The sequence below is a fragment of the Dendrobates tinctorius genome, unplaced genomic scaffold (assembly GCF_039654945.1).
Source record: "Dendrobates tinctorius isolate UK_male_01 unplaced genomic scaffold, ASM3965494v1 ptg000384l, whole genome shotgun sequence".
Classification (NCBI taxonomy): Eukaryota; Metazoa; Chordata; class Amphibia; order Anura; family Dendrobatidae; genus Dendrobates; species Dendrobates tinctorius.
This window is the reverse complement of record NW_027362050.1, coordinates 3217894-3242288: the sequence shown is the minus strand read 5'-3', so window position 1 is coordinate 3242288 and position 24395 is coordinate 3217894. Positions and strand designations below refer to the sequence as shown.

The following is a 24395-nucleotide window of genomic DNA, read 5'->3' as shown; positions in this document are numbered from 1 at the left end:
ACAGACCCCTCAAAGTGGCTTCAAATGTGATGTGGTCCGTAAAAATAAAATGGTGTTGCAAAAATGAGAGATCGCTGGTCAACTTTTAACCCTTATATCTTACTAACAAATAAAAATTTTGGTTCCAAAATTGTGCTGATGTAAAGTAAACATGTGGGAAATGTTACTTATTAACTTTGTGTGCCATATCTCTGTGATTTAAGGGCATAAAAATTCAAAGTTGGAAAATTGCGGAATTTTCAAAATTTTCGCCAAATTTCCGTTTTTCTCATAAATAAACGCAAGTTATATGAATGAAATTTTACCACTAACATGAAGTACAATATGTCACGAGAAAACAATGTCAGAATCACCGGGATCCACGGAAGTTTCAGAGTTATGACCTCATAAAGGGACAGTGGTCAGAATTGTAAAAATTGGCCCGGTAGTTAACGTGCAAACCACCCTTGGTAGTGAAGGGGTTAACAATTAACGGAAGGGGTGAGAAATTGCACAAACTCCTCTCGTGTGTAATTACGCCGACACTTGAATTTTTCCAGACATTGTGGGGAAGCTTTGGCCGCCCCCGGAGGGCCAATGAACGCACAACGCTGAGACAAAATCATGCAGCAATTACGACATTGTGGGCTGAGCGGCAATCCGAGAACCATCAGGCACCACCCTCATAGGTTAACCTGCATCTGGATTGTGGCATGCTCTTCTTGTACTTGTCGTTGTCTTAGGCTCTGTTCTGGTTAAAGTGTTTGTCAAAAACGTGATTTTTTTTTTTTTTTAACAAAATGGGACACATTTGAATTCAAGGGATTAGATTGTGCCAGGTGAACTGCATTCAGAAAATATATAGGTAGATCATTTTAACATTAAGGGTTTATTTGTGAATTTCAACTGCTTTAAAATCCTTGCCAGTGAATGGGTTAGAATATCCCTAGTCAATTGCTTAGAAACAAAAAATAAAAAATCATCTAAAGGAGGGTTCAAATCTCCGACATACATAATCTGAGACAGATGATAGCCGGTCCAGATGTCGCGATCTGTACTTAAACTGTACATGCTAAAAGTGTAAACCTGGCCTAAATGTATAGCTTCAAGTAGTGAAAAGCATTCTATTCTGGCTGATAAAAACCAGAAGCTAATACAGGACAAAGGTGGATGAGATTTAAAATTACTGCAGCTTTTTATTTCCTTTCTGCTTGCATTAAAGGTAAAAGCAGAAATTCAAAGAGAAAGACATAAAAAAAAAAAAAAAAGAAAAGTAAGGTCCTGTGCTTACAGCAGCCTCTGCATAGGAAAATACTTTCCAATACAGTGAAAGAAAAGATATGCCAATGATACGGCTATAGACATGCTTTTGACATATGCCGAGTACAATGTTTGATATATACATGCCTAGGAACACTCCAGAAAAAGGAGGTGTGAACATAACCCTTAACAATTATTCAAGTGGTATTAGTAAATTGAAAGTTCAAATACCTTAAACCAATTACAAGTTGTACAATTAAAACGAACAATCAGAATTACACACTAGTAAAATACTTTCAGTCCAGGATATAGCATTTTGGGAAAAGCAGAAGCATATAACGGTTTCGTTAAATTTTCAGTTTAGATATATTTTTATTTTTCAAACACTTACCAGATAAGTCTGAGCTCTCTATACGTTTCAAGTCTGCATCCACCCAAAACAGTTTTCCCAATTTGTTGTCGACGACCAACGCAACGGGTCTGATTAGCCCAGTGGTGAAGAGAACCTCCCGCTCCGTCCCGTCTAAGGCGGCACGCTCTATCTTTGGGGATCTTTCTTGCATGTTTGTAAAATACATGTATCTAGAAGTACATACAGATGTATCACTCAAGGATTAATAGATGGCGATTAAAAAAAAGGCATAGAAGACTTTTTTTTTTTTAGAACATATATATTAAAAAAAAAAAAACAAACAACAAAACAAACCTCACAATTGGGTACATTCCATGTAAAATGTATGTGGAAGTAAAGCAATATAAAAGGTAGAATCTAATATCTAGAACTCAGTCATGGTATATTGGTGCCACGGAAGAGACCGTTCAGAACTTGACTGACAGATCTATCCCTAAGTGTGTACAGGAATAGTGATGAGTGAACATGCTCGAATAAGTTGTTATCTGAGCATGCTCGGGTGCTAACAGAGTGTCTTCAGCGTGCTTGAAAAATATGTTCCAGTCCCCATAGCTGCATTTCCTGCAGCTGCAATCCCTGCATGTGTTCTGGCTGTCGAACAGCCACGAGACATGCAGCCGCAGGGACTAGAACATATTCTTCAAGCACGCCGATGACACTCTGACACCCGAGCATGCTCGCTCATCACTACACGAGAAGTGAACTGTCAAGTCAAGGAGAGTGGGGTGAGAAGTCACTGGGAACCTGTCTCTTGGACTTGTCACAATAATCACACGGTCCCAGGCGGACTTAGAACAAAGCATTCTGTGAAATGCTGCAGCACATATAAGGCTGAAATGACTGAGCCAGATTCTTATTAATGCTCCCCTTAACATATTTTACTACTTATTGACTAGTGAAAAAGTTGACTTTCATGTGCTCATAAAATCTGCTTAGAAGAAAGCTCAGGTGTAGAGAGATAAGTGTTACAGTCTTTAGGATAAAAGCAATCTCACTGATTAGATTCACTGTTAACTCATTCTGCAGCCAGATATAGAGTACATGGATTTGCGCCACTTTGGTCTAGAGTCTAGGTCAGTTGTATCTAGCGGCTAGACAGGAGGCCAAAGAATCTCTTACCTTCTGGCATCTCCAGTGTGGCTTTTGATTAGCCAGGGCTGGCGTGATATCATGTGTGCGTCACAGATAACGTCATGCCAGCCATGACAAATCAAATGTTGTGCTGGAGGGCAAGAGATCCGCAGTCCTCCAGTCTAGCCGCTAGGTACAACTGACCTGGACCGGATTGCTGCGAATTGATCCGCTCTTCTCCAATGTACAGTCATACATCGAGGCTGCAGAAACCAAACAATGCAAAATTAGTAATAAACCCCTATTTCAAAAATTTTTTTAAAAGTCCCTGACGGGGTCAATATACTTTTAAGTGTGATGAATATTCAATACTTTAGGTGCATGCAGTTATAGAATTTATTTTTCTGTTCATCTCATGCGGATTCATTTTGTAATATATTGTTATAGCCATTTTCTGATATTTTGCTCCACATCCCCTACAGTATATAGATATATACAGTCATAGATCTATTCCATGTGCCGGCAGCCATCAGGGAAAGATTACAAAATATTGCGCACACATTAAACTCGATGATAAAACAGAATTAAGTAAGCTTCCTCTAGGAGCCATTAGAACATTACTAGCTAAGAAGTTGTGTGAACGCAGACCTATAATTCTAAAGAAAAGGAAAAAAAAAAAAAACTCTACTTATGAACTGTTGCCAAAATAATCACTTCAATTAGACTTGTTTCAGTATTTTATAGATGTACTATTTTGGGGATGTGCATCTACTCCAAACACACAGGCAAAAATTCAAAATTACATTGTCAGCCATCACAGCCATTAAACTGCATTGTGAGAGACGAAGAAGAGCCAAGATGGCAAAATGGACCTGGGAAGGGAATTGATTCAACAGAACTGAAGAGAGACTAAAAATGCATCAGCCTGACTAGTAGATCAGTCCCTCGGTAACAGGTCCCTAAAACATAACCTTTAATTTGATACAAAAATAATATAGTTTTAACATCTACATTTCGGTGATTGTGCACCTGGACAGGTTTCACTGCTTCATCAGGCTCCCTTCCCCTGAAGAAGCTGCAAAAGCAGTGAAACACCAGGGTGTGAGGAGAGGACAACTTTAGTATGTGACATTTTAAAGTCTACACAATAAGCTAGGCGTACTCCTAATGAGAAATATACTTCAAATTAGTCCAAAGATCACATATATTCTGGCACTTCAAAATATCAGAAACAAACATTTTTGGGCCAATATACCATGACGGCACCAAAAATCATGAAGAGATCCAGTATGAGAATAAAATATCAGATTTTATTGAAAAAAAAAAACATTAAAAATACTATAAAATTACAAAAATGCCTAGCAGGAGGCGCTCAAAACATTCATGCATTGGTTATTATAGTCACACAGACAAATGTGAATCCTTGCACATAAGTAATTATAAATAATTTCCAACAAGAGTATAATCTCTATAAATGTAGAGAATATTCACACCACAGTATTAAAAAATATATTGAATATAAATCAGTCCCGATATATGTAACTTAATTAAATAACCTCAGTGTCAAAATAACAGGCCCGCGGAAGAAGCTAGTGCGAAACATGTGTTGGGGTGAAGGAGGTCGCGTCATTCACACTCACCAGAGACCTGGCATCAGCGTTTTCATAGGTATTACCTTTTTTTCCCTTTATGTATAACCTTTGTGGATTTATGCAGCAATCCTCTAGTACTTTCTCATTCGTGATATTATTCAATTGTGCGGACATTGAGGTTATTTTTATCTGCAGTATATATCAGACTGGGTTACCATCATTCAGGTGCAATTTAATGTGGGTTTCTATTACATTCAGAGTGAGTTGCCTGTAGCGTTGTCACAGATTATTTCCACACAGTATTTTTTGAATCTTAGGGTGGTTTCACATTAGCGTTTCAGGGCGCAGCGACGGCCTGCACACGACCGCCGCTAAGCCCCGCCCCCTGCCGCTGGTCGGCGCATCGTCAAGAGGACGCATGCGCCGCCAAACGCATACTGCGCACGGCCTACGTCCTCAGTGATAAAGATAGGGGACGCAGGACGCATGCAGCGTCATGCGCCCGTAGGCGGAGCTACCGGAGGAGGCGCGGCAAGGGGCGGAGCTTAGCGGCGGCCGTGCGCAGGTTGTCGCTGCGCCCTGAAACGCTAATGTGAAACCACCCTAAATGTTGAACCTTTGAGGCTTTATGCAACAATCCTCTAGCACTTTTTCAGCTGTGATACTATTCAATCTTGCTGATATTGAGGCTTTTTATTTTAACCTGCAGCATATATTAGATTGGGCCACGACCATTCAGGTGCAATTTAATGTGGGTTTCTAGTACTACACTGTATTTTTTTCAGCCACGATATATTTAGTTATTTTGACACGGAGGTTATTTAATTAAGCTACATATATCGGGCCTGATTTATATTCAATATATTTTTTAATACTGTGGTGTGAATATTCTCTACATTTATAGAGAATAAACTCTTGTTGGAAATTACTTATAATTACTTATGTGCAAGGATTCACATTTGTCTGTGTGACTATAATAACCAATGGCATGAATGTTTTGAGCGCCTCCTGCTGGGCATTTTTGTAATTTTATAGTATTTTTAACATTTTTTTTCAATAAAATTTTGATATTTTATTCTCATACTGGATCTCTTCATGATTTTTGGTGCTGTCATGGTATATTGGCCCAAAAATGTTTGTTTCTGGTACTCCTAACGAAGCAGTATTCCAGACTTAAATCATAGAAACGTAGAATCGTAGAGTTGGAAGGGACCTCCTGGGTCATCTGGTCCAACCCCCTGCTCAAAGCAGGATTCGCTAAATCATCCCAGTCAGATGTCTGTCCAGCCTCTGTTTGACGACTTCCATTGAAGGAGAACTCACCACTTCTCGTGGCAGCCTGTTCCACTCATTGATCACTCTGTCAAAAAGTTTTTTCTAATATCTAATCTGTGTCTCCTCCCATTCAGTTTCATCCCATTGCTTCTAGTTTTTCCTTGTGCAAATGAGAATAAAGTTGATCCTTCTACAATGTGACAGCCCTTTAGATATTTGTAGACAGCTATTAAGTCTCCTCTCAGTCTTCTCTTTGGAAACTAAACATTCCCAAATCCTGCAACCTTTCCTCATAAGACAGGGTTTGCAGACCGGTCACCATTCTGGTCGCTCTTTTCTGAACGTGCTCCAGTTTGTTGATGTCTTTTTTAAAATGTGGTGCCCAAAACTGGACACAATATTCCAGATGAGGTCTGACCAAAGAGGAGTAGAGGGAAATAATGACTTCACGTGATCTAGACTGTATGCTTCTGTTAATACATCCTAGAATTGCATTTGCCTTTTTTGCTGCTGCATCACACTGTTGACTCATATTCAGTCAGTGATCTATTAGTATACCCAAGTCTTTTTCACATGTGCTGTCACTTAGCCCTATTCCTCCCATTCTATATATGCTTTTTTCATTTTTATTGCCCAGATGTAGTACTTTGCATTTCTCCCTGTTAAAAACCATTCTGTTAGTTGCTGCCCACTTCTCCAGTTTATTTAAAACTTTTTGAATCCTCTCTCTCTCTTCTCTTGTATTAGCTATCCCTCCTAGCTTTGTGTCATCAGCAAATTTAATCAGTTTACCCTCAATTCCTTCATCTAAATCGTTGATAAAGATGTTGAACAATACAGGGCCCAGGACAGAGCCCTGTGGTACCCCACTTGAGACATCCTTCCAATTGGATGTGAAGCCATTTACGACCACTCTTTGGGTCCGATCACTAAGCCAGTTATGAATCCACCTAACAGTTGCCTTGTCCATTCCATACTTAGTCATTTTTTCAATAAGGATTGTATGAGAGACTTTGTCAAATGCTTTGCTGAAGTCAAGATATACTATATCTACAGCATTTCCTTGATCCACCCAATCAGTGATACCGTCATAGAAGGAAATTAAGTTAGTCTGACATGACTTATTAGTTACAAACCCATGCTGACTCTGTTTAATCACTTCATTCTTATCCAGGTATTGACATACATGTTGTTTAATAATTTGTTCAAAGATCTTTCCTGGTATAGAAGTCAGACTCACCGGCCTATAGTTGCCTGGGTCCACCTTCTTCCCCTTTTTGAAGATAGGAACAACATTTGCTCTTCTCCAGTCTTCTGGCACTTCTCCTGTTCTCCAATAATTTTCAAAGATTATGGAGAGGGGTTCAAAAATTTCTTCTGCTATCTCCTTCAGTACTCTGGGGTGTAATTCATCTGGACCTGGAGACTTGAATTAATTTAGGTTAGCTAAGTGTTTCCTCACTATCTTTCTGTTTATAAATATCCTGGATTCTTCTATTCCCTTAATAGGACAGTGAATAACAGTTGATGTTACATTTCCTTTCTGAGAGAAAACAGATGCAAAATAGGAATTTAAAAGTTCAGCCTTCTCAACATCCTGTCTTACCATTTCATCATTTTCATCCTGTAAAAATCCTATAGCATCTTTGACTTTTCTTTTACTTTTGACATATCCCCAAAATCCTTTATTATTGCTTTTGACATCTCTTGCAAGCCTCAATTCATTTACAGCTTTAGATAATCTGATTTGTGCCCTGCAGGTTCTGCAGACAGCATTATATTCTTCTTTAGATATGCCTCCCTCTTTCCATTTTATAAACATTTTTTTCTTCCTTTTTAGCATGTGCTTAAGTTCTGTGTTCATCCATCCTGGTTTCCTTAAATGCTTCCTATTCTTCCCTCTTTTCGGAATGGTTAACAACTGTGCTTTGAGAATTTCATTTTTCAAGATTTCCCATCCTTCCTGGACATTTTTGTCTTTAAGGATATCCAGCCATTGGATCCCTCCAATTCTCTTTCTGAATCCCTTAAAATCTGCCTTTCTGAAATCTAACCTTGACGTCTGAGTCTTCACAGGTCTTCCGCCTCTAGTTATCCAAAATTCTAAAATAGCATGGTCGCTACCTCCTAGGGTCCCAGCCACTTTTACCTCCTCAACCATTTCCTCCCTGTTTATAAGGATTAGATCCAAGGTAGCAGTTCCCCTTGTTTTCTCCCCTACCTTTTGGAAGATAAAGTTGTCAGCAAGAGAGGATAAGAATTTCCTTGACCTGTTAGTTTTGCCTGAGAGAGATTCCCAACAAATGTCTGGATAGTTGAAATCTCCCATGACAACTATGTCATATTTTTTGGAGAACTTGGCCATTTGATGCATAAAGAGTTCATCCATAGCTTCAGCTTGCACAGGCGGCCTGTAGTAAATGCCTACAATGGTGTCCTTTCCATTGTTCTGTCCTTGTATTCTTACCCAAACAGTTTCCACAGAACTCCCAGTCTCTGAAGCTTCAATCTCTGTGCAGATATACGCGTTTCTAACATACAATGCGACACCTCCTCCTCGTTTATCAAGTCTGTTTCTTGCAAATAAGTTGTATCCTTCTAGTCTTGTATTCCAATCATGTGTATCGTCCCACCAAGTTTCAGTGATTCCAATGACATCATATTTCTTTTCCTGTGTTAGTAGTTCCAATTCTCCTTGTTTGTTGCCCATGCTTTGTGCATTAGTATAGAAACATTTTAGTTTGTGATTGGTTTCTCTTTCTCCAATATCTTTATTAATTAGATTCTTTCGTCTTTGTTCTTCCTTTCCACTTCTAATAGCAGAGTTCTCAATAGCATTTGTCAGGTGTATGGCTTTTTCTGGTCTTTTGCTTCCCTTCCCACGTTGTTCTAGTTTAAAGCTCTCCTTACAAGTGTAGCAAGGCGACTTCCAAATACATGCTTTCCAGTCTTCGTAAGGTGCACCCCATCTCTAGCAAGTAGTCCATCATATAAGTAGTTCACTCCGTGATCCAGAAATCCAAATCGTTGCTGACGGCACCATCGACGTAGCCAGTTGTTCACCTGCAGAATCTTATTCCACCTCCTTGTTCCATGGCCATCCCCTGGGAGGATGGAAGAGAAGACCACCTGCGCTCCCAGTTCTTTCACTTTCTTGCCTAAGTCTTCAAAGTCTCTGCAGATGGTTTCCAGGTCGTTTCTTGCGGTGTCATTTGTCCCCACATGTAGTAGCAGGAATGGGTAGTCATCTGTAGGTCTGAAGAGTCCTGCCTCCAGAATTAATTCAGTCCACAAGTGCTGCCAAATGGTGACGGTAGCCAAGAATACTGCCTTTCTACACGTATGCTTTGCTCATGGTACATATTTTAAAATGCAACACACTAAAGTTGTTACCCTCAGTGGGTTTCACTGCTCTTGAGGCTTCATCAAGAAAAGGAACTATATTATGACTGACCCTGATGAAGCCACAGAAGCAGTGAAACATGTAATCTACACTGAGTTTGGCATACTAATAAGCAAGGCAGTAGTCAGGACTGCAGCAATAATTTGGGTAAAAATGGTGTCAAGTGACACAATTTTCAAATTACTAGCAACTGTTACCATTTGGCACCACATGTGGCATGAAGCTGGAGGCAGCAGTCTGGAACACTGCCTCACTAGGAGTATGTAAAGCTCAATATGTTGATTTAACAAAGAAAGATGCGAAAGTTGTCCCCTCCCCCCCCCCCCACAATATGTTTCACTGCTTTTGCAGCTTCATCAGGGGTAGGGACAATAGTATGACTTGACCCTGATGAAGCCGTAGAAGTAGTGAAACATGTAAGGGGGGCAACTTTAGTGTGTTTCATTTTAAAATCTACACCGTGAGCTTGGCACAATAATAGCAAGGCAGTAGTCTAGACTGCAACAATTTTGGAACAATACTTTTCAGATTAATAGCTGACGGTTAACCATTTGGCACCACTTGTGGCCTGAATTATTGCTGGAGGCAGCAGTCTGGAATAGTTCCTCATTAGGAGTATGCCAGGCAGTGTGTTTAAATTTAACAGTGTAATACGCTCAACTTGTCCTATCCTCCTATACGTTTCACTGCTTTTGCACCTTCATCAGGGGTAGGGACTAGACCCTGATGAAGCCATAGAAGCAGTGAAACGTGTCAGGGGGGACAACTTAGTGTGTTATATTTTACAATCCGCAGCGTGAGCTTGGCATCCTAAGAGCAAAGCAGTTTTCTAGACTCCATCAATAATTCAGGCACAAGTGGCGCCAAATAGCCCAATAATTACCAGATTTCTCACATCTGTTACTGGATTTTATTTGGTACAACCTCCAATATGTAGATGACATAAAAGTTTCATTGTGCATCCAATTTAAATAGGTATGTATCCAAATTGAAGGTCATGCATCCTGTTAGAGAGGATCTGCCCTAGTCGTGGGGCTTGTGCCCTTTTAGCCGCTCTTGTGTTGCATTGTGAGAACTTAGACGGCAACTCTTCCTACCCAACACCATTGTCCAAAGCTTTGTGAGTCCAGTGCTTAGAAATACATCACTGCATCATCCTCAAAGCCCAGAAGGAAGGAAGTCGGATGAATAAAAAAAATAAAAAATATATACCAAACACTATTTTGCAAAAACCCCTTTAAATATCGATTGTTCCAGAAACTCAAGTGCAGAGACGTCCAATTGTGTTCATGAAAACATTTCCCAGTTTGGCACCGCCAGTCCATTTTTTTTTTTTTTTTTTATCTTTAATTAGATGAAGAAAGCAATTTACTTTTTCCTAATGTTTTTAAATTATTCCTAATAACGGATATTAAAATGTACAAAGTTTTCCGTGGTTTCAAAACATGTTTTGAAGAAAGCCAAATAATTTTTTTTTTCTTCATCTGTTTGCTCTTTATATTGAGTGACTGGTAATATTTTCTCCCCCCGCAAAAAAAAAAAAAAAAAGACAAACCAAAGAACACAATGATTCAGCCAACCCAAATGCCTGCCGAACTCTTCACATCTGTTTGACAAACCCATCTGCAGCTCCTCTCCAGCTGCATCACACATGGTTCCCATTTTGCCCGCTTGTTTATCTGTCTTCGGGGATTTAAAACTGGCAGGACATATTTGGAGAAAAATATGATGGCAAGTAGTTTACATTCCCCATCCTGCCAGGCAGCGCAAACACAAGCACATACCAAAGGATGCATGCCTGTACACGTCTGCTGGTGTAATGGCAGGTTACATGATGGGCTGTTATGTATCCACTGATCAGGGTCCTAATCTACGAGCAGATGCCACCATGCTAATTCAAAATAGAAAAATTCTTAAAAAAAAAAAAAAAAAAGTTTTAAATTTTTTTTTTCCCCCCGGAAGCTTAACCATTGGTGATGAGCGAACGTGCAGGAATAAGGTGTTATCTGAGCATGCTCTGGTGCTAATAGAGTATCTCCGGCGAGCTTGAATACCATACTTGAGTGAGTCTCCACGGCTGTTTGACAGCTGCAACACATGCAAGGATTGCCTGTTTGTTAGGACATTTGTATTCATTCCGGTTGAACCATAAAGATAAAAAAACAAGCACAAAAAAAAACAAAAAAAAACAAAAAAAACAAAAAAAAACAACTTACCCTCGTTCTGCATTCAAAGCAATGGCCCTTGGCTTGTCATGTTCTCCGCGCAAAACCGTGCCAATATATTCTCCCGTAACCCTGTTGACGCTGATGCTGTTGGTGGCCTCGCACGTCCAGTACATGGTGCGGCTATATACGTCAATGCTCAAGTCGTGCGGCTGTTTTTCTAGGGTTTGGCTTTGGTTTGGAGTGGATACTAACACCAGAGGCTGCAGAATTAAAAAAAAAAAACAAAAAAAAAAAAAAACACAACACACACAACTTAATCCATAGTATCAGAAAAAGAGGCTAACATTCCAAAGGATTATACGCTATGGAGCTTTTTGAGGATTTTTTTTCTTCAACTTAAATGCTTGATGTTTATAATAAAATATTTATTAATTTGGTTTCAAATAATATTTTGCATGTTTCGGCTTCTATAGTTTGTTTTTAGGTTTCCCTGATCATTGATACCAAAATGCGTTAGCTAAAAGAATTACAACTAGTCAAGCTCAATGACGATTTCTCAGTTGTCTTTTTTCTGGGCTCCTCTGTTTTGCATTTATGACCACATCAAAGTGCAGCTCAACTTGCATGTGGTCATAAATCAGATGAGAGGACAACAGAAAACAGCAGATAAAATCGTGAAACGCTCGCTGTGAAGACTAGCTTACTGATGAATTCTCAGTTAGCTCATTCTGCATCCATGCAATGTCCCTGACTGCATTAACTGGATATTCCAATGTCAAAGTTGATGGAATAAGATACGGCAACATTTTCTAATCTTGTAGGCCCACAAAAAAAAAAACTGAAGAGCCACAGCTCAGATTCAGCGCTGGGACCACTTTGGTTCGTCAGTGAATGTTGGCACCCTCGCCACCCGCTGTGCCATGGGTCAGTGCTCCATTCAAAAGAGGTTGGGCTGATTTACAAAGGAAAAGCTTAGTGCAGGAAAATAAATTTAAAGGGGCCACAGCGCTGAATCAGTTTTTATTCTCAGGATCGTGCATTTTCTGGAGGTCACACCACCTCATCTAACACCTGGAATACACTTTTCTGTAAAAGTACAATATACACCCGTGTTGTGTATGGATTTATTTTAAGGTCATTATCATATATTTGTTAAAAAAATAATTAAATCCTTTAGCTCCAAAGAAACACTTATCTTAGCCTTGGTACCACCCACTGAAAATATCTTGTTCCACTACTGACTGCCATCTTGGCCAACTCTTCCATACACAAGAGCACTCGCTTGGCTCCTATGTTCCCTATGAGAAAGACGTTGACACACCGTCTCTGCCAGTGGTCTATCTCCAGGAGAACAATAAGATAGGCAGTTCGAAATAAAACATACCTGATTGGCATCTCCTCCAACCATAAGTTAGCCAGTGCCCCAATAGAGATTAATGTTGGCCAAACCTCCAGGTTTGGCCAACATGGGTCTAATGTGTATGGAGGACATAAGTTGGTTGAGATGCTCAGTCTACTGCTTTGACTTTGCCCCAAGAGCAACATCCACCCTTGTTGGTTGGTGAGCTCACAACGGCAGGAACGGACATACTCAACAAGACCTTTACCTAACTTGCTGATCATTGGAGATCCAACCATTGGAACCCTCAGTGATCCCAAGCATGGGATTCCGGAACCCTAAGATACGAGTTCTGTATTAGCCTGTCTTGACTGGAGTGGAGGTGCGCATGCTTGGCCTCTTCTCCATTGATGGTCAATGGGATTTAGTCCAAGAGTGATTCTCATGCACCACTGGTGGCTCCATGCTGATCCAGTTAGATCCCCCCCACAAGGCCCAAAGCCATAGCAAACCCAAGATACCAAGGCACCAGAGAAAATAGCTGTCATTCTTACTGTATTTCTGGCTTCAAAAGGGCCCTTTTGGGCCAAAACTTTGCTTCACTCATCTACCTCAATTATATTTCACCATGAGATTTTTAAGGATGGGATAAAGGTTATGTTTTATCCCCAATTTCTCTGGTGCCTCGGAATCTTGGATTTTCTATGGTCAATGGGACTAGCCCGGGCACTATACTCCTCCTTTTCCAGCGGTGGTCCCATAGACATTGGATGGAATGGAGGTCAAGCATGCACACCTCTGCTCCATTCATGAGAGGGCAATGCAGAACTCTACCTCAGGGTCCCAAGAATCAGAGGGGATAATTTTGTGATTTTGGGAAAAAAGTGAAGTTTCCAGCTAAGGTGCTGACCTGAAAGATGGTTTTTGTAATTCAGTCCTTCCATACAGACCTGGCATAGCCGTCAGGCTGCAATGCTTTAACCATTTTAGCAGATTTTAGAGGGAAAAAAACTGCTAATCAGGTTGCTGACATATGCAATATAAATGGTCTCCGCTCTCCAGCCCCATCCCAAGAGATCCATCTGTTCTTTGGCTTCCACCCATAAAAGCTGGCATCGTTTCAACCCGGATTCATTTCAATTGCGATTCTATTCGAATGATGGCAAGTTTGTTTTTAGAGCGTGCGAAATACCAAGCATGCAAAACTAATAACTTCGAGACTGGCCAAAATACCTTCAGATGGAAAGAGACTTTGATTTCTGTCCACCGAGACTATACCTTTTGAAAGAACTGAGACTTTAAGTGCCGCGACGGAAAAATGCAACAACAAAAAAATTAAAAAGCATGGCTGCCGTGAAGGTGGCGCTCCCCGGGGAGCCCAAATAAAACAGTCAGCTCCAGCAATCAACACCAGGACTGGCGGAATAATAAGAAAGCAAGCTTCCACCAATCCACCAAGAGTCAGAATCGTCTCTGAAGCGGGAGTGCAGCTGCCAATCACAGCAGTCCTCCTGCTTGGGACCGCCCCTGCGGAACCTCCACAACCACCATCAAGTACAAGGTAATGTTTCAAGTAACTTCCCAGAAAGAAGATCGTATTAAAGTGAAAAATCTAACGAGAGGCAGAAGTCTTACCTGGGTGCCGTCATCCTTGGCCCTTTTAATAATATTCTGCCGCCCGTCCACCCAGTAGATGAGTTTGTCTAGTGGGTCATAAGCGATGGCTTTGATGTTCCGGAGGCCGTGAATAGGTAGGATGATGTCCGGACTCTGCTGTTCGTCTACTAACATTCGATTGATCGCCGTCTTTTGGCTAAACAGAAGAAAGCTGGAAGGCACTGCAACAGAAAACACAAAATGCCCCTTTAAGTATTAAAGGGGTTGGCGACTCCATCTTTACTTTAACAGATGTGTTAGAGATGTATTTTATTCATCACGTGTTGGGGACATGTTGTGAATGAAATGATTTTTGCACTCGGGCTTCATTAAAAACGTTGTACCCTTTTGCCTTCTAATGCCTCTGTGTAGACCTCCAGCTGTAGCCGATCAGTGACTCCTTAAAATTGTGCACAGCCCCTTTGATTTCAGAACAGGCCATTTAGGTTGTGTGCACACGCTGCGGATTTTGCTGCGGTTCCGCAGCGGTTTTGGCCGCTGCGGACCCGCAGCAGTTTCTGCTGCGGTGTACAGTACCATGATTCCCTATGGGAATCAAAAACCGCAGTGCAGACGGTGCGGAATTTTCCGCGCGGATTATCTGCGGTTTTCAATCCGCAGAAAGAATTGACATGTCAATTCATTCTGCGGATTCCCCTGCGGTTTGCCATCTCCTCCATTGAGGAGATGAAAAACCGCAGGGCAAACCCGCAGAGCAATCCGCAGGTAAAACCGCAGGTCTTTTGACCTGCGGTTTCACCTGCGGATTTTACAAAATCCGCGCGGATGAATCCGCACCTAATCCGCAGCGTGTGCACACAGCCTAATAGCAGATCGGTGGAGGTCCAACTCCCAGAGTTTAGCTTAAATAAAGTAACTGTACTGGAGGATCCCCTTAATTATTTTCTCTACACGGCGCCGTATATTTGGTAGTAGCTGTGCTCGGTATTGCAGCTCATGCCATTTACTTCCATGGAAAGGAGCTGATGTGACCAGCAATACCAGGCGCTACTAAGTGACGCATGCTCTTCATTCAGCTCATGTGACACCACTGATCATATATTAATAGCTTGTTCTAAAAGGAGCAACAAATAGTACCATCCGCCAAAAAAAAAAAAAAAAATCCTTTAGGCTATGTTCACACAATGTGTTTTTGAGATTTTTTTTTTTTTTTTAAGGAAATTAAAAGTGACTTTTTTACAGTACCAGCTATGAGATTTCAGAAATCTCATGCACACGCCTGTTTTTTTCTGGCCGAATTGGAAAACTGCTGCATGTCATCTCTTTCAGCGTTTGTCACCCATAGAAAACAATGAGAAAGTGAAACAATCCTAAAAGAAAAAAAACCGCAACCATGCGTCTTCGCTGACATTTAGGTACTGTAGACAAAGCACATATGCAATCTGCATGTAAAAAACACTGCCTCTTTTTCCTGCATAAGTCATCATTACAACTACAATGCAAAGTCCCCGTCCGATGAGCTCCACCTCCTCATCAACTCCTGACCCAGCTCCTCTCTCCTCCCCCTGCCAGGGACTTTGCAGTAACTTATTGTAGTTCTACTGATGACTCATGCAGGAAAAATTGACCTCCTTTTTCTATATAGAGCTTAGAAGGATTCAGCTAGTCTGTTTCTAATCATGTGAGGTCAGAGACCTAATGGAAAAGAGAAGAATTAATTGGGTAAAAAGGCAAAATGAGCAATTTTAAGTGCACAGTGCTATATAATATGACGACTGCAATATATTAAGGGGATAGACGTTTTGATGGTTATCAACAATGCTGCAGTCATTCAGAGCGGTCTGGAAATAAAAGTAATGAACTCTACGGGTGCGTACAGCTGCAGTTCTTGTTGTTGGTATCCAGGGTGTAATGAGAGGAGCAGCTGCATCTGTATCCATTTGGCACGGCCAGGCAGAGCTGACTGCAGTGTCCATTGTTCTGCACACACTCGTTGGAGCCGTCCTGCCGGGAGGAGTGGAATACCAGAATGTCCATAACAAAGTCCAAGCGACCTTGGATCAAAGTGCGATTCTTGCCGTTGGATTTGTCTGCCCTTTCGATGCTGTGCAGGTTCCAGTCTGTCCAGTAGATGTAGTCACTGTACTGGGTAAGACCGAAGGGATGAGGCAGGTCGTCAGCAATGATCTCTCGGTCCTCCCCTGTTGAGCAAAAAAAAAAAAAAAAAAAAAAAAAAGGGGGGGAAAGGTTCAGAAACATCCAATATAAAAAGTCACAAATGTGGAAAGTTTAGTGGTGTAGGGGCTCACTCAGAAGTCTGCTTTTCAGGTATGGCTGGAGTCACACTGCCATAATCGCATCGCACTTCACGGACTGGCCGGCACCTCTCCTGACCTGAGCATGATAGCATAATGGACTACTATTCAGCTGTCAAGCTCAGGTCAGGAGAGGTGCCGGCCAGGGCAAGTTTTACGGCGCGATTCTCGCACGAGAATTATGGCAGTGTGACTCCAGCCTATGAGTGCAAGCCATGGTTTTCACGGATAGCACTTGTACCTGTGATAGACTATAGGGCCATTGACATGTCCGTGATCATTCTAGGTAAGTCACGGAGATATGTGCGATATTGTCCAAGGGTCGGATCAAAATCGGTAATGCAAGTCAATGGGCCCGTGAAGAAAAAAAAAAAAAAAAATTATATAATTTTTTTTTTTTTTTTATATATAATTAAATATTTAATTTAATTTAATTTATATATTAAATTATATATATATATATATATATATATATATATAATTTTTTTCTGCAAATAGTGAATCTAGTGTAATAGTTACGCCTTCACAGGGGCGGCCCACCGGAGGATTCTCCTGTTCTCCTGTGGGCCAGTCCGAGCCTGCTCAGGCATCATCCAGGTGCTGATATATTATATTATATTATATATATATATATATAATATAATATAATATATCAGCACCTGGATGATGCCTGAGCAGGCTCGGACTGGCCCACAGGAGAACAGGAGAATCCTCCGGTGGGCCGCCCCTGTGAAGGCGTAACTATTACACTAGATTCACTATTTGCAGAAAAAGGTATGATCTAACTGTTCATTAAACAAAGCTAGCCAAGTCAATATTACATGAAGGAAAAGTAAATAATTCTACTAGGGTCAGGTTATTTTTGGGCCTTTGTGTCGGAGTACGGTCTGATTTTCACGGACTGCCAGAATGGAGAAGGTGGAGAATTTTTTTCTATTTTTCCCCCCCAAAAAACCAGACGACACTGCGATTTAAAGTACCAGCAAAATGAATAAGAATTCAAAAAGTCCAATTCACACGCTTTTTTTTTATCCTCATTAGATTAATTCTTTCAGAATTATTATACAGCTTTTCACCCATTCAAATGAATGAAAAAATAAGGGAAAGCACAAGAAAAATGCCACAAAATTGTAACAAAAATGCGCATATTGTATGCTGCAAAAACGCAACGTGTGAACATACCCTAAGGCCCCGATACTGATGTAAACGGCTTTGAAAGGTCACAAACGCTGCGATTTTTGGCGTTTTTACACTCATTTTTCCAAGCTCTATCAAAAAAGGCGAGAGTGGGGTGCAATGGGGACAAGACTAGTGAAGAGCGAGCGTGCTGTGATAGCACACAAGCATGCTCAGATGACGCGTTAACAAAGATACTTCGGCGTGCTTGAATAGTATGTTCCAGTCCCTGCGGCTGCATGTCTCGATAGCCGCAACAAATGCAGGGATTACCTAACAAACATGCGTTGTGGCTGTGAGACATGCAGCTGCAGGGACTCAAATATATTATTCAAGCACGCCGAAGACAGTCGGTTAGCACACGTGCATGCTCGCTCATCACTAGCCAAGATGCCCCAGCTAGTCTGATACATGACAAGTCCTTACAGTCCCTGACTGGAGTAAGATTTGTGGCAAGGTGCATGGAGGGGAGCGTATCTTAATAAATCAGGAACGTGCGGCTCCAAAAAAATTTTTTCATCAAGACGGCATGAAAATCATCGGCCTAGATCAATCAGGGGTCATAAATTCCTTATCTGAGCGCTCTGCTTCTCTCAGTGTTAGAGATAGCAGAAGGTACAGGTTGTTCACAGATCTGCTGTGGAGAGGGAAGAAAGTATCTAAAACTTAAAGTAAGGCTACGGTCACACTAGCAGTATTTGGTCAGTATTTTTACATCAGTATTTGTAGCCAAAACCAGGAGAGAAACAATCAGAGGAAAAGTATAATAGAAACAGGTCACCGCTTCTGTATTTATCACCCACTCCTGGTTTTGGTTTACAACAAATACTGATGTAAAATACTGACGTATCAAAACTACCAAATACTAAACATGGCCTATGACAGAGAAAACAGATTATAGAAAAGGAAAGGAAATAAGTGCAATGTTGGCATTGTCCTAGTAACCCATAACAAGTGAAGGCAGCAGCATCCAGCCTATATTACTGAGAGGGGCACTCCCACAAGGGAAAAATCTGAAACTTGGATCAGGCTGCTAACTGCGTATTAGGGGGTCTGGAAACAAACAAAGGAATGAAGAGTGCAATTTTAATAAAGGTAACCATGATCCCCATGTCTAAAGTGTCCATAGCCATTACTGCATGTGTACATGTATGGACCATTTAACCGCTGAAGAGCCACATTCTCCATGCAGTCTAGATCACAGCCATTTGTAAGGAATGACCATAAAACGCATGAAGTCATAATATTCACAGACAGGTGCTGAAAGCAAGAATTACCGTAATGCAGCGCCTGAGACAACAGCTGGTTTTCTGCGCCTTACATCATTCCTTTATATTTAGGTTGGAGAGCCTTGTCTACCGTTACAGACAGAGAAGGAAGAGTCTTGTGTGACTGTATATAGGGACGCTGCCATCAGGCTAAGCATCAGATTAGAATCCATGCAAGTCGAGACAAAGAATATTTTAACAGCCCGTAACCTCAGTTCAGCGACAATGGATTAACCTCCCAAAAAGCTTGAACCTGCACATGATGTCTGACAGTGAGAAGGTCAGCAGCACCAACGCCATGCGGGTCCCACTTTTACCTAACATGTTGGACGATTGGATCATGTTGGTATCCAGGTCCGTCCAGTAAAGTCTCTGGTCAGCGTAGTCAATGGTCAGATCATTCGCACGGCCCAGTTTATCAACCAAAGTGATAATGTTGGTCCCGTCCATGTAGGCGCGAACGATCCTGGGTTTTCCTCCCCATTCTGTCCAGTACATGTACCTGCAATGATAGAGGAGGTAGGAAATGTAAGCGCAGAGTTGGGTAAAACAGACTTGTTCTAAACGTGGGATTGTAAAATTGTAGAGAAATACACTTTTTTCCCCATATTCCTTGACTGTTCGTTCATTCTGAAAATTTTCACGGAAAATCAGTGTTCACTGAATTCATATTTTCCCATTACTGAGATAGATGACAGTTGGTGCCCATAAGGTTCTATGGAGAACGGTAACTGTTCTCTGTATCTGCCTCTAGCTCCTCCACAAAATTTCCAAAAAAAAAAAAAAAAAATGTAAAAGCACCAACTGTCATCGCCGATCTCAGTAAGGCTGAGTTCACACGTTGCAGTTTTTTCGCGTTTCCGCATCGGTTTTGCGGCGAAAATGCGAAAAATAAGCATTCCATGCATTCCTATGGGATTCCTCAATGCTGTGCCAATGCTGCGGTTTTTACCGCGGCGGAATCGCTTCTTGGTAAAAAAAACGCAGCATGCTCATTAATTTCGCGGAATCGCGGCGATCCCGCACCCATAGGAATACATTGTTCTGCTTACTTCCCGCATGTGGCTGTGCAAACAATGCGAAAAGTAAACAGAACATTTGCGGATGGTACCCACGGTCCGGAGGAGAGGAGACTGTCCTCTGGGCTCTGGGTACCATATCCCTGTAAAATATAGAATTTAAAGTAAAAAATATTGTTATTCTCACCTTCCGAGGTCCCGCGCAGCCTTCCCGCCTCTCTCCACGCTCCAGGTCCCAGAAAGCCTTTGCGAGCGATGACGTCCGTTCCCGCGGGATCGCGAAGTCTCGCAGTCATTCACGCAACGTCATCGCGAATGACCGCGAGATGTCGCGATCCCGCGAGAACGGACGTCATCGTGGTAATTCGCGCAAAGGCTTACTGGGACCGGGAGCGTGGAGAGAGGCGGGAAGGCTGTGCGGGACGTCGGAAGGTGAGATTACCAAATTTTTTTTTATTATTATTTTTTACATGCTATCTTTTACTACTGATGCTGCATAGGCGGCCTTAATAGTAAAAAGTTGGTAACACTTGTCAAACACTATGTTTGACGAGTGTGACCAACCTGTCAAGCAGTTCTCCAAGCGATGCTACAGATCGCTTGGAAAACGCTAGCATTTTGCAAGCTAATAACGCTTGCAAAATGCTAGTTTTTCCGCGGGAATTTAAAATGTGATTTTCCCGCGTAATGGAATTCCGGAATTCTCGCGGTAATTTCTGCGGGAGTTCCGCTACGTGTGAACGTGGCCTAATGGTGAAAGCTGTCTTCAACAAGTAGAGATTTCATGTATTTTACCCATGAATTGAGAATGAAAGATCAGTAAGGAAGGAAAAAAAGGAAGCAGATTTCTCTGAATTAGATATATTACAAAAGTTGCTTATTTTCACATGTACTATTGATTCATGAAATAAAAATAACCAAAAAAAAAAAATGCCAACAAAGCTCAAGCACTCAGGGTATTTTTCCACCTACTTGTTTTGCATCCATCTCCGCTTCCCGCCCCTCTTTCTTGACTGACAGCTTTGGATTTAGAGGAGGGCAGAGATGGATTGGAAACAAGTAGAGGGGAAGATGCACTGACCTGTTGGCCATGTCCAGAGTACAAGGAGCATCTGTGCTTGGTTTGAACAGTCGTTTTGTGCTGACAGACTCCTTTTAAGGAAAATTAAATAAAATTAACTAGATCTATTTTATAACCAAACGTGTTCTCCAGCATAATCTAGCATGATTATTATTCAGTACCAACCTCCCACCCAAAAAAGCAGGATAACAGGACTCCTTGTAAACTTTATCGCTTACCCCTGTGCTGGATCCAAAGCAAGAGATCTTGGGTTGTCGAGATCTTTCCAAACCAAAACCTGTCTAAACTGTCCATCAAGACGAGAGACTTCTATGCGGTTGGTACCGGTATCAGCCCAATAAAGGTTCTTTCCCATCCAGTCAACTGCCATTCCCTCCGGGTAATCGAGGCCAAACTCAATGACATGTTCTACAGAGCTTCCATTCATAAAAGCTCTGCTGATGGTCTACAGAAACCAAAAATGGAGGCACTTAAATACATATTTTAGGCATTTCCAGATACGGAGCCAAGAAACAACACAATACAAAAATTTCTCAAACTGCAATGGAAGCTTCACCGGTGAGATGCCTCCAATTGTTGGTGGTGTGCATATTCTCCATCCATGGAGAAAATCAAGGGGAGCTTCACCGGTGAGATGTCTCCAATTGTTGGTGGGACACATATGCTCCACCCATGGAGAAAATCAAGGGGGAGCTTCACTGGTGAGATGTCTCCAATTGTTGGTGAGGCACATTTTCTCCATCCATGGAGAAAATCAAGGCGTGCTTTACTGGTGAGATGCCTCCGATTCTTGGTGGGGCGCATATGCTCCACCCATGGAAAAATCAAGGGGAGCTTCACTGGTGAGATGCCTCCGATTGTTGGTGGGGTGCACATATTCTCCATCCATGGAGAAAAATCAATCTTAAGATAAATTGTCTTCTCTGTTTTCTCCTATATTTAGTTTGGGATCAGAATTTACTCTTGACACTCCTCACCCCAAATGGGTTATCCGGTAAGAAAAAAAAAAAAACAGCTTGAAAATGTCAATCTCAAACGCCCTTACCTTCTCCCCTGGGAGCTGACCATGTGCCACCTGTCTAAATGACCACTGCAGTCAATCACTGCTGCTGCCACTAATTGGCTTCAGCAATGATGAGCAAAGGTGGCACATGAGCATCCAAAGATGTACCCGAGAGAGGTTATTCGGAAATGTTCAGGAGACTGGCAAATTGGGTTCAATCTCTAACATATACTTCGACCACTGGTGGCAAGACACAGTAATCGTCATGTTTTAGTTGGTTGGACCCAAACAATGAATAATATGATTTTAACAACAGAATTTTTATTTCACTAACTACACGTGTAAGTGTAGACTACTAAGAACTGGCCTTCACCGAAAAACAAGGTGAAACATTGTACCTTGAGTGTGATATCCGTCCAGTAGATCCTATTATCTGACACATCGAAATCCAAAGCCGATGCCTCCTTCACTCCCGTCAGTGGAATAGCTACATTATTATTGTTGGTTTCCAAAGAAATCCTGTGAATCGCTGCCCTGCTCGTGAAAACCAAGAATGCCTCCGGGATGATGCAAGTTTTCATGTCACTCAGAAGTTCTAGTCCCAACGGACAGGAACATCGGATGGCGCGAGGGGTGAAGAAACAGAGGTGACTACAGCCTCCGTTATGATCTGCACAAGGGTTGGTGCCTGAAATAAAACAGAATTAAATTACTACCAAGTTCTTTATATTCTGTCGAAATTTGTCCAGCATGGCCTCCTGGAACTACTACCGAGAATACTGTGCTAGGCTAGATAGTTGTCGGCTTGCCAACTAAAAGTGGCGGTGCTTAGTATGCCAGAATTGTAGAGTTTCTGGCGTGGCTCAATGAGGTGCACCTCTTAATGAATTTGGTGCCTTGTATTCCATCAAGACCGGCATAGCGCAAACGTCAACTTCGCCAATCTTCATGAGTCGGCCCCATACTTCCAGTCATTTCAGAAAGACTTTACAGCAGTTTAAATTATCATCAGAGGCCTCGAAAGGACCTTTGCACATGCTCATTAGGTGTCTGTCTGTATGTTGCTGCTAATGTAAGTGTTCACTTTCTTGAAAAAGGTCTAAAATAGCCCCAGTGGGCAGTGTGAAACTGCAAGATTTTTTTTTATTATTATTCATTCTTGTGAAATACAATACAGTTGTAAAAAAAAAAAAAAGTAACCCATCCACTAAAATTTAAAGATAAAATTTAGTAATAAAACAAAGCCTGCACACTAAGACAAGACACACCAGCAGATTTGTGCTAAGTATACATATGTACATTGATGTTTACTTGTAAAGAAAGCTCAGTAAGAAAACAAAATCCTTTAATTGTTAAAAGCACAAAAATGTTTTCCTTTGAAGGTACATGTACATACCTGCAATCTTACGCTAATGTGACATGCTGTTGGACAATTATGAGCTTTTTTTCCTGAGAAGGGGGTGTGCTAGAGTATCGTTAAAAAAAAAAAAAAAAAAACCCGGCATGGAGAAATCTTCCATCTGCAGCTGGTTACATTTCATGCAATGTCCATTTGAATCTATTTTGCTGCATTGAAAATTGTTCTGCAGTTCAGGTGCTTACAGCAGCCTCTGCATCGCCCATGAAACAGCACATATAGGCTTACCTAAAAATGTGCCAAAATCGAGGCGGAGGGGAATATAAATTTATAAAAGCACCCCTTCTTTATAAATATATCATTTCCACTTCCAAATCTAATAATGGGCACATAAAGTATAAGGGAATTAAAGAAAGAGGAAGGAGCCCACTCGTAACTACGTCACATGATATGAAATATACACAAGCCAATGCCTATAATCTCACCAAAAGTGTTGGTTACACTGGCTGCTTTGAGCCCCATTAGATCCGGCAGCTGATCGATTATTATTTCCCGACTCGCCCTGACTTTGTGAACTCTTTCGATGCTTCTTCGTTGCCAGTCCGTCCAGTAGATGTAATCTCCAAGCAGGGTGAAACCAAAAATATGTGGCAGCTTGTCTTCTATGAGGGTTTTTCGCATTGTTCCATCCACATTAATTACCTAAGCAAAAAAATAAATACATAATACGGTATATAAATAATCACAAAAATCTAACGCAAAGAAAAAGACTACACTGAAAGGATTAAAAGACGATCGTCTGATTGGTAGGAAAATTACCTTCATCGTGAAAATTACATTTTACCATTTGGAAAATACACAATTTACCATCATAGGTATAAAATAAAAAAAATTGACAACAAATTTTTAAGTATCATTATAAATAGGTAAGACTGTCTGCACATTGCCGTCTTCTATCTCCGGTAAACAATGGCGTAGTCGACTATTCAAAATAGACGTCTTTGAAATGTGGTGGTGGAGAAGGAGGTCATCAATACGATGGATGGCAAGAAGAACAAAC

At 41.3% G+C, this 24395-nt stretch overlaps 1 protein-coding gene across 1 annotated transcript in view; it reads right to left on the bottom strand.

The window, feature by feature from the left end:
- The window catches only part of LRP5 (LDL receptor related protein 5), a 149096-nt gene that overhangs the window by 27295 nt on the left and 97406 nt on the right, over nt 1-24395 (bottom strand). The window contains exons 8-15 of the mRNA XM_073563223.1: nt 23821-24037; nt 22377-22666; nt 21194-21420; nt 19193-19377; nt 15994-16317; nt 14135-14337; nt 11209-11420; nt 1631-1821 (exon numbers count right to left, since the gene is read on the bottom strand). Of these exons, the coding sequence (XP_073419324.1) occupies nt 1631-1821; nt 11209-11420; nt 14135-14337; nt 15994-16317; nt 19193-19377; nt 21194-21420; nt 22377-22666; nt 23821-24037 (1849 nt within the window). The remainder of the gene's footprint in view (nt 1-1630; nt 1822-11208; nt 11421-14134; nt 14338-15993; nt 16318-19192; nt 19378-21193; nt 21421-22376; nt 22667-23820; nt 24038-24395) is intronic.